This window comes from Acomys russatus, chromosome 21 (assembly GCF_903995435.1).
Source record: "Acomys russatus chromosome 21, mAcoRus1.1, whole genome shotgun sequence".
NCBI classification, from domain to species: domain Eukaryota; kingdom Metazoa; phylum Chordata; class Mammalia; order Rodentia; family Muridae; genus Acomys; species Acomys russatus.
The window spans coordinates 26,163,257-26,176,843 of record NC_067157.1 but is presented as its reverse complement, the minus strand read 5'-3'; the positions used below and the strand labels follow the sequence as shown (position 1 = coordinate 26,176,843).

Here is a 13,587-nt window from a genome sequence, read left to right as displayed (position 1 = left end):
GAATCAGCTCTGCACAGAAGGCTGAGTACTCACCTCTTCCTGGGTTTGAGGGAGGCTGGCCTGTGTGAAGGGAAGGCTACCTGGGAGAGCTGCACACATGTTTTGTGACTCAGAATAAACATGGTGTTCTTGTGTCCTTGTACTTACACGTGTGAGAGGGAGACAGATTGGCTTGGTGGCTCGATGCAGAGTGTGGATGTCACCCCTCTGATTAGAGAGATTTTAGAGCCATGATTAGGCTCTGAACACCGTGACATTTTCCATGTTGCAAAGTAACGGCATCTCCTTTACTGTTCCCACAAGATAATTGTGAAGACAAACGGTGCATAAACAAAATTTTCAGATTCATATATTTCTAAAAAAAAAAAAAACCTCTCACTTGTTGGTGTTTTGAAAATCATTAAGAGTTGGCTAAGGGCTGACAAGATGCCTCAGTGGGTAAAGACAATTGTTGCCAAGTCTGATGCCCTGGCTTTGAGCCACCGAAGGAAAGAACTGACTCCTGCAAATTGCCCTCCAACCACACATGTCATTGCATAGGTGCTCCTACATGTATGTTTATGTACATATACTGAAAATTGTAAGCTATAATTCTACTAAGTGTAAATTAAAAGACTTGAAAGAGTAAATTCAGCTATTAACTAACTTCAGCATTTTGCTTATATTACTTCTCTCAAGCTGTGTGTTTAGTTTTATTTTTTTAAAACTTCTTAATTTATTAATATCTGTAAGAGAGAGAGTGGCTCATCAGAGAAAGGCACTTGTCGCCAAATGCAATAAGCTGTGTGAGACCCACATGAGAAAATACATAAAACTCAATTGCTGCAAGTTATCCTCTATCTTCCACATGTTTGCTGTGGCATATGTGTAACACACACACACACACACACAAACACACACAAGTATGCAATAAATAAATAAATGTGCCTATTAGGAAAAAAATCATCCCATAAAGGTAAACAGATCAGTCTTTGTGGTATTTAATTTATTTAATTTCTATATAGCATCTCTTATTGTAAGTTAAATTTCCAACCTGACATCATACTCACTTAAAACAGACCTGTCCCATTTTACACAACTTCAATGACTCCTTAGTAGGAAAGCCTATTTAGACAGGTTGCAATAGTAGATGAAGAGATAAGTTAATCAAATAGTTTCTCTGTATCCCACCACTTATTGTGTTAAACTGTGAGCTATGTCATCTTGTAGGAGAAAACATACAAATTCATAGATAGAACTTTGTTTTGCAATGAGACCCAATAAGATAGCAAAACAAAGTTATATAAACAAATATAAAAATAAATATCTTTAAAAAAGAAAATGTTTAAGCATGCAACTATATAAACTATTCCTTACATAATGAAAATTAAAGGTAGTGATATTGAGAAAAAGTTCAGAGTAAGTTAGTAAGATATATATTATTAAAATAGTGAAAATTCTGATACTTCAGTAGAAAAACTAGAGAAGCTATTTACAGCACAACTTCTTCACCCAAGGCTCAGGAGACATCACAGAAGATGGAGTGGAAAGAATGCAAAACCCAGAGGGACAGGGAAACTGCTGTGAAGTTGTGTCTCCTGTTAATGACGGGGCAGCTTCACCAAGTGCATCTTAACAATGTGGCTGCCTGAACAAGACCCGGAGAAGCACAGCGTCAATAGACATTGTTAATAAGAAAGGGGGAAATATCAAGAGGTTCCCACCCCGAGAAAGAGAACTTGTAGTGGGAGAAATAGTCCACCCCAGGAGTGAGACCTTTAACTGCTTATCTAATGCCAATTGTTCATCTCTAAAATAACATACCATTAACATTAAACAGATCAAGCAGATATATTTATAATTACGCACACACACACAAACACACATATACACCTCATGTGCACACATCTTCACAAAAATCACTCCAAATAACATTCTAAGCTGCCCTAGGTCCATGAAGCTTTGTGAAGAGCCCTGATATACTATAGTATATTACATTATTATTTATTAGTGTGTGTTTTCCTCCAAGGATTCTATACAGAAAGAAAAATGTAAAATTCTACATGTCAAATTCCCCTTTGGAGAGTCTACCATAGTTCTTCAAAAGTAGCTAGGACTCTGACAGTAATTAGAATGATGCAATTATTTTTTCATTATGGTAAAGTATACACAACCAGAAATGTATTTTAAAGCATATGGTTCGGCTACAGTTAGTGCATTTGTCCTCTAGTTCCAGCTGTATAGTTTTTCAATCAAAATCTGACGGAATCCATTTCCTTCTGGGAAATGTATTCCATCTTTTAATTTGGTTTGTCTACAGGAGAATACATTCATGAAAAATATTAATCAAGTCCTCCTTTTTAAAATGAGAATAAAGGTTGAAAGATTAAAGGCTTTTCTCAAAGTTACATTGGCAGTCAAGATGGCACACATCTTTGTCAGGTGTCCTTTTTCTGAGGACAGGGTATTACTTTCCCCTGTTTCTGTTTCTGTTCCTGTTGAGATGATTTGAAAATGTAAAAAGTATATGCTGACATTCTTCCTAGAGGATTTCAAGATTCAGATAAGCATCCTGAGCTGAGGATGTAGCCCTGTCAGTAAAATGGCTGCATAGCAACCATGAGGACCTGAGTTCTGCCCCAAGAATCTAGTTAAGAAAGCTGCGCACGATGATGTGTGCCTTTGATCCCAGTTCCAGGGAAGTGGAGACAGGAGGATCTCTGGGACTCACTGGACAGCCAGTTTCACCTCATTGGTGAGCTCTGGGGCAAAAAGAGATCTTCTATCAAAGGGTAGTTAGTGTTCCTAAGGATGACATGGAGATCATCCCTGGGTGTCCACACACATGTGCGTGCACATCGGCACACACACTTATGTCCATAAAATATGCATAAAAGAATCACTTAATATTTGAAAGTTACGCTATGCTTGTCTTATGGATTTGTCATTGTGATTTTTCTTATGAGAACTTTCACTGTAATAACTCTTATGCACACAATTCTGTCCTTAGGTCTATTTAAGGTCATGGCTGATAAAACTCCGTACCTTACAATGGAGGAAATCACAAGAACCGTTCCTATTGGACCCAGCAGACTAGGACATCCTTGCTTTTATCACCTGAAGGATATAAAACTAGAGAATCTCACAATCAAGCAAGGTGAGCCAATTCGGCTCACCTCAGTTGAAGAGATTAATGGAGAAATAGTGGTGAATTGCGGTGTGGTAAGGAGTCATCAGAGTCACTCATTTACTTTGCCTTTGTCACAAGAGGGAGAATTTTATGAGTGTAAGGACGAGCATATCTATACCCTAAAAGAAATTGTCGAATGGAAGATTCCAAAGAACAGAACACGGACTGTGAAGCTAACAGATTTCTCAAGTAAGTGGGACTCAACAATTCCATTTCCCGAAGACTTTTATGGTACCTTGATCCTCAAGCCCATGTACGAAATTCAAGGTGTGCTGAAATGTAAGTATCCATTGAGGGTGACACCCTGTGTGAGTGAGCATGGCGGGGTTAATAGAAAAAGTTTAGAATCTAAAGAATGGATTCTGTCCTTGTCATTCATTGAGTTTCTTAGACTTAAAATTTTTCACCTGAATGTAAGAAAATCACAGACAGCTCCATCTTAAGGAGCCAATACTAGGGGTTTTTACTACTGGTTATTAAAAGTTAATTTTTAGAATAAACATCAGAAAATGGTTTTCCTGGTTTTTTTTTTTCACAGTGTCCTTTATTCCTATTTCATGACAACTTTTTCCTCCCAAATCTTAGGCACTTGGGACTGGTCACAACTTATTTTAACAGATTCTCTGAATTAAGGGGGATGATATGTTAAATTAATTTTCACACTAGTGTATTTCAATATACAATTTTGATTGGTATTTTTATATTTTAAAATATGTGAAGAGAGCATTGCTATTCCAAATGTATTAATACCTTAAGAATTTCAAACTTATGGTACACAAATGGGGCAATTAGTGTGTTAAAGAATTTTGAAGCAGTTTCTAGCCAAGCCTGATAGCATGCCCAATAATAGCATGCTTCTCTGGAGGTGGAGGCAGGAGGATGGCAAGTTTAGGCTTGCCTGGGTGACGCAGAGAGTTTGAGGCCAGCCTGGACAGCCTAGCAAGACTCTGACTCAAAATAAAAAAACAAAAAGGAGCAGAGAATCCATCTGAGGAACAGGACAGTTGCTTAGCACAGGTGAGGCCCAGGTTTCAGCCAGTGCATTCTTGAATGGGAGCTTTGGGTAAGCTGTGTTTGCCCTCTTGGAGCTGCTTTGAAAGTGGAATAAGGTAATGCTAAAGAACTTAAGACCATTAAGTGGTACACCAAAATATTTTGTCAAAAGCCTCCTTCTTACATGTCTCAACATTGATTTTTCTGTCTTCGTTGTCTTTACACTTAAAAAAAAGAAAGTAAGTGAGTCTTTTGGAAGGTTTTAGAAGTGTGTGTTCAACTCTATCAGGCTACAAATTTTAATTAAAAATTGATGAGTTGATTTTGAACTAAAGATATAGAAATAGTTTTCATGGTTTGATTTTTATCAGCTATCGAGGCCACAGCAAGTTTTAGAACTCACAGTAGTGTTCTGTTATCTTCCCCCCAGGTGTGCAACTGAGGTGGACCACTGAGTTTTTCTTCACTGTTCATGAATATCAGATAGTGTTTTCTTATTTTTCAAATGATCTAATTTTCTATAATTACCATGTTCTACCTATATGCTCACAAATGAGAACAAACTCAGAACCTAAACGTGTGGAAAGAGAGGTTAGAAATTTTAGTGAATTTGGATTAGGAATCAAATATTGATAGATGAACAAAATGTAGTCACACCATTCAAGAACAAAATCTAAGACCAACCTCAATTGCAATTTCCAGTTCAGTGGGTAAGCAAGTGAGTGGAAACTTTCAGTTATTTAATTTTTAAAAATATTTTCAACTTTTACAAAAATCAAAAAAGATAATGATGATGATGATGATGATGAAAGATATGACAAGGTTACACGCAAACCTTATGGCTTCGACTGTTCTCAAATTTCCCCTACACTCTCCTACTTTGATGTAACTTTTTTGTAGTATCTTCTGCCCTGTGTTCTGGCATTCGCGTTCCTGTTTCCAATTAATAAGAGCATTGGTGGTTTCCAAGTCATGGATTACTTTAGATAGCAACACCTCACTTTCTCAGTGGCCATCAGGATGCAGTTCCTCTTCTAGTCTTATTTCCCAATTCCAGTCTCTCAGAGCATAGTATCATGTCTCAATGCCAGTTAATACGTTTGTGGCCAGGAAAAAGAAAAGAAAAGAAACCCACTCGATGCATTTCCCCAGAGTGAAGCTATCAGTAGATTTCTGTCTGGTGCAACGTTCCCCTCAGGGCACTCCTTCTGAAGTCTCCCATCCTTGACTTCCAACCTTAGTCTACTGCCATATAGACCTATTCTGTACAGGCTTTAATGACCCTGATGGTGCCTTCCTCTGCCTTGCGTTTGTGTTCAATAGGTAGTTCCATAATCAGTAGGGACTTATAATAAATAGGGATTTCCTCTTTCTGCATTTTCTTCCAGTTCTGATGAGGCCCATCCTCCACATACTTTCTAAGATAAGCCAAGAAACTTCAGTTTGAAAACCCCTTATCCCCCACACCTACACATGTAATGGATGGTTTAGCCACCACACAATTCTAGGTGGACAATGATCTCTTGAAGTCTCTGCCCCTCCCTCTTCTGTGATCGCCTTTGAGAGACTGTGATATCCTGTGGTCTTGCCTGTGGGCTGTGGTGGGTCTGCTCTTTCATAGTGATGATAATTTTGTGTCTGGAAATATAGGTGTTTCTTTTTTGAAAAGACTTTTTTGTTAACCACTCCTCATTAATATTTTGTGTTCTGTCTTTCTTTAACTTCCAATTTCATATTGAAACCTCAACCCCCCAAGCTAAGATTTTTCTGTTTTCCCTCCTTGATTTGGTTTACTTACATAGAAACTTCCTTAACTACAGTTCCACCATCAGTGATAATTTTACATTTTGGCCTTTGTATTTTTAATTTCCAAGAATTATAATGTATATAACTTTATACATACTACCTTACTTTAGCTTTAATGATGCAGTATTTTATTCCAGAGACGTTTTTAATATTTTCTCATAGTTTTAATGCTATTACCTGCATTTTTTTTATCTTCCATTTGGTTTCCTGTTTTTGCTTTTTCTCCTAATTTTGTTCTATCCTTTTGGTTAAGTGGTTTCATTGAACGCCTGCAAACTGTTTGCCATGTGTCCTTATTTACATGTGAGACATTTTAAACAAATTTCAGCTGGGGTGCTAGTTCTGTCTCTCTGTTGATGAGTTCTAGGCTTCTCCATGTAGCTGGCTCACTGGGTATTGCCTACTCCGGTTCTTCCATGTTTCCTCTGGAATTTACGTAGTTTTGCTGAGATATCAACTTGCTGTCCTCAAGAGGGGAGGGGAATGGGGGTGGGGTTATGAAGCTATTGAATTTAAGTAGCATGTAGTGGTCCCTCTGGTCCCTCTGAGGTCCTGTCACGTTTCCTGTTGCAGAGGTTGAGGGGGGTGGGCGGTGAGGTGGTGGTTCTCATCATCCCTAAAATAGTATAGAGACCTGAGTTTAGTATTCAGACATTCCAATAAACTCTTTCTCTTTGACCCCTCCCTTCATTTTCACATGTAAACAGCTGTGCATCTCTAATTCCTAAGTACGTGGGGACTTCGGTGGGACAAGAGAGGCTTGCTTTTATCCATGCCTACGCTCTCAGGCACTTGCTCACGCCTCGTCCTAGTCTACCAAACCAGTTCACTTTGTCACAGCCGATTTGTCTTCCTTTGCATTTCACTTTGCAGAAGTAAATTTGTTGACTGTAACTCTTTGTTTTGCCTCCTCTCTCTCTCTCTGTCTCTCTGTCTCTCTCTCTCACATCCTTGTGGTAAATTTGAAGGATAAGAGGATAACAAAGATACATTTATGCATAATTCTCTCTGCTCACTCAACTTAGTCCTAGTCCAGGATTTTGGCTGGACCCACTGTAGATTCTGAAACAACTGCATGTTATTTTTGTAAATGTTAATTTATTATGTAAATACAACAGTACTTTAGTAAAATGCTTTGTAGTGCTGTAAAGAAATACCACAGTCAATTTCTAAGGTATTTACATTTATATTAAGGCTTAAGATACAATAAATGTTCATAATATACTCAACAAATAGAATACAAGACAAGAGTGAGTGAATAAGAAATAAAATATTATTTATGAACAAATACTTGAAAAACACCATATATTTAGAATCTATTTGGGTAACAAGGCCATTTTTTTTCTGACTCCCCATGTGAAGATTTGACTTGTTATGGTGACATATTTGTGATTAATAATTTTTGGTTGTGAGCCCAGTCCTTAATGGCTGAACTATCTCTCCAGCCCAGTGATTAATAATTTTTATAAAGCGGTAATGTCATGGCACTGAAGCTCTTATTACTTAAGGATTACTAAAGGATTATTTGGGCTAGTGGTGACTTTTCTCAATGAACCCATGAACATTCTGTGATGATGTGATATCAAATGTGTGCATAGGCTAGTTAGCTTCCACTTCATTTATCTCGTTATTGCTAACAGAAATATCAAAAGGCCAGCAGAAGGTAAAAAAAAAAATCTTTATGTATATTGTTTTTATACTACCAAAGACTAAGATTTTTCTATTAGCATTCCTCAAAAAAAAAATCTATATACATGTATGTATACACATACATATAAATACACACCATTTTAGTGTGTGTAATGTTATATATTTATTTAAAGGAATTGACTTTTGAAAGTATGGAGCTGATAACAAATCCTAAGCTGTATTCCATTCTAAGCCAAGGTGGAAATGCAGGCATGAGCTGGTGCTTATAGTCGAGGCAGAATGTCTTCTTTAGTTCCAAGACCTTCATTGAGCTTAGATGTTAATTACACAGACATGGTTTCTTCACAGCCAAACTTAGATCATATATGTGATCTTGATTAATCATATATGTGAGAGTGCTTGATTAAGTAGGCACTCCAGACCAATCCTGTTTACATGTAAAAATGATGATCGTGTGCCAGACACAGTGTACTGCTGAGTTCAGGTTAGCATTATCACAAGTTGAGTCCAGTTAAGCTGAGTAGAGAAACCCTGTCTTAAAAACAAACAACCCAGCCCGTAGAAAAGATCTTGAAATATATTTAAAATAAAAGATATTAATAACATATTTTCCTCAGCTTTGATAAAATAATCAAACCATGAAAGGTAAAATACTGTTCTAAATAAACATGCAGCAAAAACATATCTTCATTTTAAATGACTCAATTTCTTAATGAGGGCCATGGGGTATTTTTTTTTTCAAATCTCAAAGTTTATAACAATTCTATAAAGCATCTTTTATGTTTAAAAATGTGGATGCATGTTAAATGGACATAGTGGCCCACACTTCTAATCTGAGTCTTGGGAGGCAGAGGCAGACAGAGCTCTGTGAATCTGAGGCTGGCCTAGTGAGTTCCAAGGTATCCATAGAGCAACATAGTAAGACCCTGTCTCAAAATAAATAAATAAATGAATAAGTAGATAGATAGAGAAAATAAATTAAAAATAAAAAATAAAAAAAAAATAAAATGTGAACATGAGAAGTTAAAGTAGACTATCTAGAAAAACCTTCAGAGTATAACCTTTGCTCACAGGAAGTAAAGTTGAAAAAAAAAATCACAGAACAATTACCAAGAACATTTAGGTAAAAATGGTTCAACTAGAAAGCAACTTTTAATGTGAGGGTCTGGAACAGTGCAGAACTTAGGAATCAGTACTAGCTATACACTAACCACTGCTAACCCATAACTGATGCAATGAAGAGTATCCTCCACCCTAAGAATGTAACAACGCGCTGGCTAGCACAAGCTGATGGAATTTACAAAAGCGCTTTATGAAAAAACAAATCTGTGGTCCTGAAAGGCAACTGACTAAAAAATTCAACCTTACAAAGTAAAATTGCCCATTGAGTAAGCAATCATCACTGTTCCTATTAAATGCCAGCACAGGAGAAATATAAGCGGGGAGAAACCATCCTATAACTTAGAAGAACTTGGTTCATGTAGAAACTGCCCTCCCTTCTTGACCTCAATGAGACAATTGGAGCAAATTTTTGGTGTATTCTACAAGTGAAAATTATGTATCCAAGGAAACATGTATCACCCAACAGCAAACAAAATTAAATGTTAATTTTTTGTTTTCTCTTGAAAAGTGAGTTTTAGTGTAGTCCTCAAAACTCAAACTGAAATAAGAGCATCTCTCTGGTGGGCCATGCGGAAAGGTGGGACCCTTTGAATAACGCTTGTTGTAAGAGAGAGAGAGAGAGAGAGAGAGAGAGAGAGAGAGAGAGAGAGAGAGAGAGAGAGAGAGAGAGAATGACTCAGGAGCATAGGGTTGTTTTGTGTGTGGGGTGTTAGAGAAAATGGAATCAAATTGTTTTTCATAACAACTCCCTTTGGATAACCTGATAACATACCCGGCCAGCATAATTCATGTTTCCCCAGAAGGAAAATTTGGAAAGTCTAAGCTATCACTGTCAAATACATATTGCTTCTGCCTCAGTCTAGTTTCAAACTAGAAAATGTGCAACAAATACCTCCAGGACTGCCTCATGGGCTGAGTGCCTGCCGTCTTATCTGTCTGTCATTTTGAAGTCAAAGACAATACCTCAGCAAGTGACATTTTCTAACTCAGCTTACACTCTCTGTACATCGTTTTTCTCAGGGAAGAAGATTCCTTTTCCTAATTGTAAAATAACAATTGCGTGTTAAAAGGATGCATAGCGCACATACGTGTACCCCCATACACACAACAAACAACAGGAACTGCATTTTACAAAATGTAATTGGGGTAATCAAAATGATTTATAAATTTATTTAAAATGTGATTCTCCTCCTTGCACTATAGATGTTTTAAATAAAAACAGTTGATACTGTTTTTTTGTGAAAATGAAAGTGCAAGAGAAATTGAGGGGTACTCTTTTGATGTGACAGCACTCACCATAGGAATAGTTGCATCCACTTTTAAAATTTAGGACATTGAGGTTTGTTTGTTTGTTTATTGCTCAGCTTTAGTGAGCCTTCTGCCAAGAAAGGAATGTTTTAATTCAGACCAAAGAGCTTCATGACATCTTTTCATGTTATTCGAACATGATATTCCCAGGTAGAGCTTTTTGGTGTGTAGTATTTAGTGTTGCTGTTCCATGAATTTTGGAAGGCATTCTGCTGTTACTTCTAACATTTCTTCTGTTTCCTCCTTTTCTTCTGTCTAGTGCTCCCATGGCTTGTGTGTTACATCTTTTATAACTGTTCCACAATTTTTGGCTAGTCTGTTTCATTCTTTTCAACTTTTTTTTGTTTTATTGACTTATGATCCAACTTCTCAATTCTTTTCTTTGACAGTATCTAGTATATTGTGTAACCCATAAGTCATTCTTTGTTTCTGTTCCAGTTACTTTCTTTCTAGAATTTTCATCTCTCTCTCTTACATTACCCGTCCCTTTTTCTTCAGTGTCTCTCTTTGCATATTGATCATTCATTAAATACTTAATTGGTCTAATATTTCCAAAATCTCTTCGATATTTGATTTTGGTTTGTTTCTTGATTGTTATTGGTTTGTTGCCGATCAGAGTTTTATGTAGCTCAGGCTAGCTTGAAGATAAACATGATTTCTTGACTTTCCTGCTTCCATCTCCTAAGTGTTGGGATCACAGGCATGCATTCAACTTAAATTTGATTTGACACTTGCTTTGTTTTATCGGCTTTACCTTTTGTCTTTTACAACATATCTTATAGTTAATTCACCATGGGAAGACAGATAAGATGTTTCAAGTGAAAGTTAAATATTGAACAGTGTGCGGGGGTGGGGGGGTCTATGTTTCCATGGCTAGGGAGAAGGCGTTTTGTTACAGTGCATGCTATAGCTGTGTCAAAGGCTAAAATTTCCTATAGTGTCCAGCCTGCATTCCCATAAAGACTTCTTTGTAGCTAGCATTCTAAATGTCATTCTTTCATTCAGAATCCCATTAATGTATAGGAATAGTCAAATTTTTTGTGGGTGGTGTACTACATTATCTTAGAATTAGGGTTCAGTCATTTGGTGAGCCTTTATGTTGGGATATGGTTTTCTCAGCATTTCCCCCTCTCTTACAGGGGTGACAAACTGCCTATCCTGAGCTGGAGTTGGGAATTCCCCCTCCCCTGTGTGGAAAGAGAAGAGGTTGTTGGGCATTTCCTTTTTCCCATGTATAACCTAATGTGAAGTTGATTTGGGCTGGGTAATTCCGTTTTCCCAGTTGGTTAGGCTTTGGTAAAACCCAATCTGCTGGGTGGGATCTGATGAATTCATTGCCCCAAGACCAGTCCTTTAAAGAGAGCGGAGGCTCTGGTAACTAGGTGCTCAAGGGGGTTTTCCTCTAATCTTCACCTAGAGAACTGGGGCATGCTTTCTGGAAGAGGCTCAGGAAAGAGTAGGAGGTCCTGCAAAGCACACCGTTAAGGGTTAGTCGCCAGTTCACACTTACATTCCAGAAACTAAGCAATACCCCCTTACATTCTTGCCAGCATCTGGCCTCCAGCACAGGCTCTATGTGTATCCCCTACAGTTTCGTTTCAGGTGTCATATTTTTCCATGACCTCCATTTTCCCATGGAGGTAAAGCTTATTGCTGAGACTGTTTCCCAGAGTGTGTAAGCATATGCAATGTGGATTTGTTTAGTGTTTTTTTTTCCACTGAAGAATAAAATTTTGAGCATAAAAGATTTCACTTTGCTGATATTTTTAAGACACTCTTATATCCTTATTACTTTATAGACATTTGACAAATACTCATTTCATACAGAAGATCATTGAATGAGAGGAATTCTAACTTGAAGAGGTTTGTCTTAAATGAAGTCTACATGTTTTGACAGTCAAACTATTCTTACTTAATTAAATTTTAAATGGAAGTATACTTTACTTAATTGGTACTTTTAGTGTTCACTCAATGGACAATGGGATGACAAATGCTTTTCTCTTATTTGATTCTTTATCTACTATGACCGAGACATCATTCTAGACTGGGATGTATTGATGGGCAAAACAATAAAAGGCATCTGATCTTGATGAATATGTCCTAATTAGAGAAAACAAAAACCAGAAAATTTTCATAATGAGTATGTTGATATGTTCAAATCCAAGGCAATAAATAATAGGAAATGGTTATAATGAGCATGCACATCCTGTAAAGGGATTGAAAGTAAAGGAAGACATGGAAAGTGTAGATACCAAGAAAGACACAAGCCAGGCAAGGGTTACAATTTTAAGCAGAATATTTAGAGGAGATTCCATTGAGGAGGCAACATTTGAGTAATATTGAAAAGGAAGAGAGGTCAGTCATGAAAACATCTAGTCAGAGAACCTACAGTGGGCATGCAGAGAAAAAAAAAAGACTGACAACAAGCACTCAGAGGGAGAGGGCAATGAGTTAGAGTGAGGTAATATAGCAGATAGGATCAAAGTTGTACCAAGGAACGGGTAAGGACTTGGATGTGTTTGATACTGCCGTTCTATGAGCAGATGGTAGATATAATTGATGTAGCACTCAAAAAGAATCCCTGGGTACTCTTTTGAGATCTGACTTTAGGGAGACTCATTAGGAAAGCTTTCAACCAACCAGGGAAAAAATAAAGTGGCATGGGTAAGAATTGTCTTGATTGGGGTTGGGTCCTCAAGGAATAGAATAAGAGGAAAGTGGGGATGTCTCTGGGATAAAGGGGATGGAGAGAGCACTGGGCAGTATTCACTTTGTGGGGAAGGGCAGACACCTACTATGTGTGCAAATAGAGGTCTTAATTAGATACATGGGAACTGGGAGCATTATTTGGCCAGAACTGTAATGTACAGATGCTGTTTATATTAAGGTTATAGACAGAGCTGTAGGTGCAGGATGTACACAGGATAGCACGAAAATCCCTCTGAAAAGCATGTATATGCGAGCAGTGGGTGGTATGGGAAGAAAAGAAACAAGAAATATGAGCACAAAAATGAAATAGGAAAATAGATCAAAGAGGAAGGAAGCAGATCTACGTTGTCAAATGCTGCTGATATGTAAAACAAGACAGACTTGCGTTGCTTCAGTAGAGTTAGAAATCGAAGTACCAACCCACAGGGACTTTTAAGCATACCCATGGACTAGGGCATCTTGAAACCCTCATTAGAGAAGCTTCTTTTTGCAGTAGAATGAGACTAACACAGAGACCAGGAACTGGTCTAAGTATAGAGAGTGAACACGTGTAGTGCTCAGCCCTAAGTGGGATGCCTATAGCATACATACCCTTCCCTCTCAAACCTCAGGGCTCATTGGTGAAGAGGGTGCAGGAAGACTGTAAGACTCAGAGGTAGCAGGTGGCCACAAGGAAATGGTGTATTCTGCACACAATTGGCAGCTGTAATATGAACCACCAGCATTTTGAGAGCATGCATATGATCTGTGCAAACTCAACCCAGTTCAAATCACAACACAGAGAGGAAAAAGGGGCATGGAGTCCCACTCCTGGCTGGAGGCTATTGGTA

At 37.8% G+C, this 13,587-nt stretch overlaps 1 protein-coding gene across 3 annotated transcripts in view; it reads left to right on the top strand.

Moving 5' to 3' along the window:
* The window catches only part of Themis (thymocyte selection associated), a 173,682-nt gene that overhangs the window by 68,075 nt on the left and 92,020 nt on the right, over nt 1-13,587 (top strand). For 2 of the 3 annotated variants that reach the window (XM_051164135.1, XM_051164134.1), the window contains exon 3: nt 2,990-3,448. In XM_051164135.1, the coding sequence (XP_051020092.1) occupies nt 2,990-3,448 (459 nt within the window). The remainder of the gene's footprint in view (nt 1-2,989; nt 3,449-13,587) is intronic. The other variant, XM_051164136.1, reaches the window with a different exon arrangement.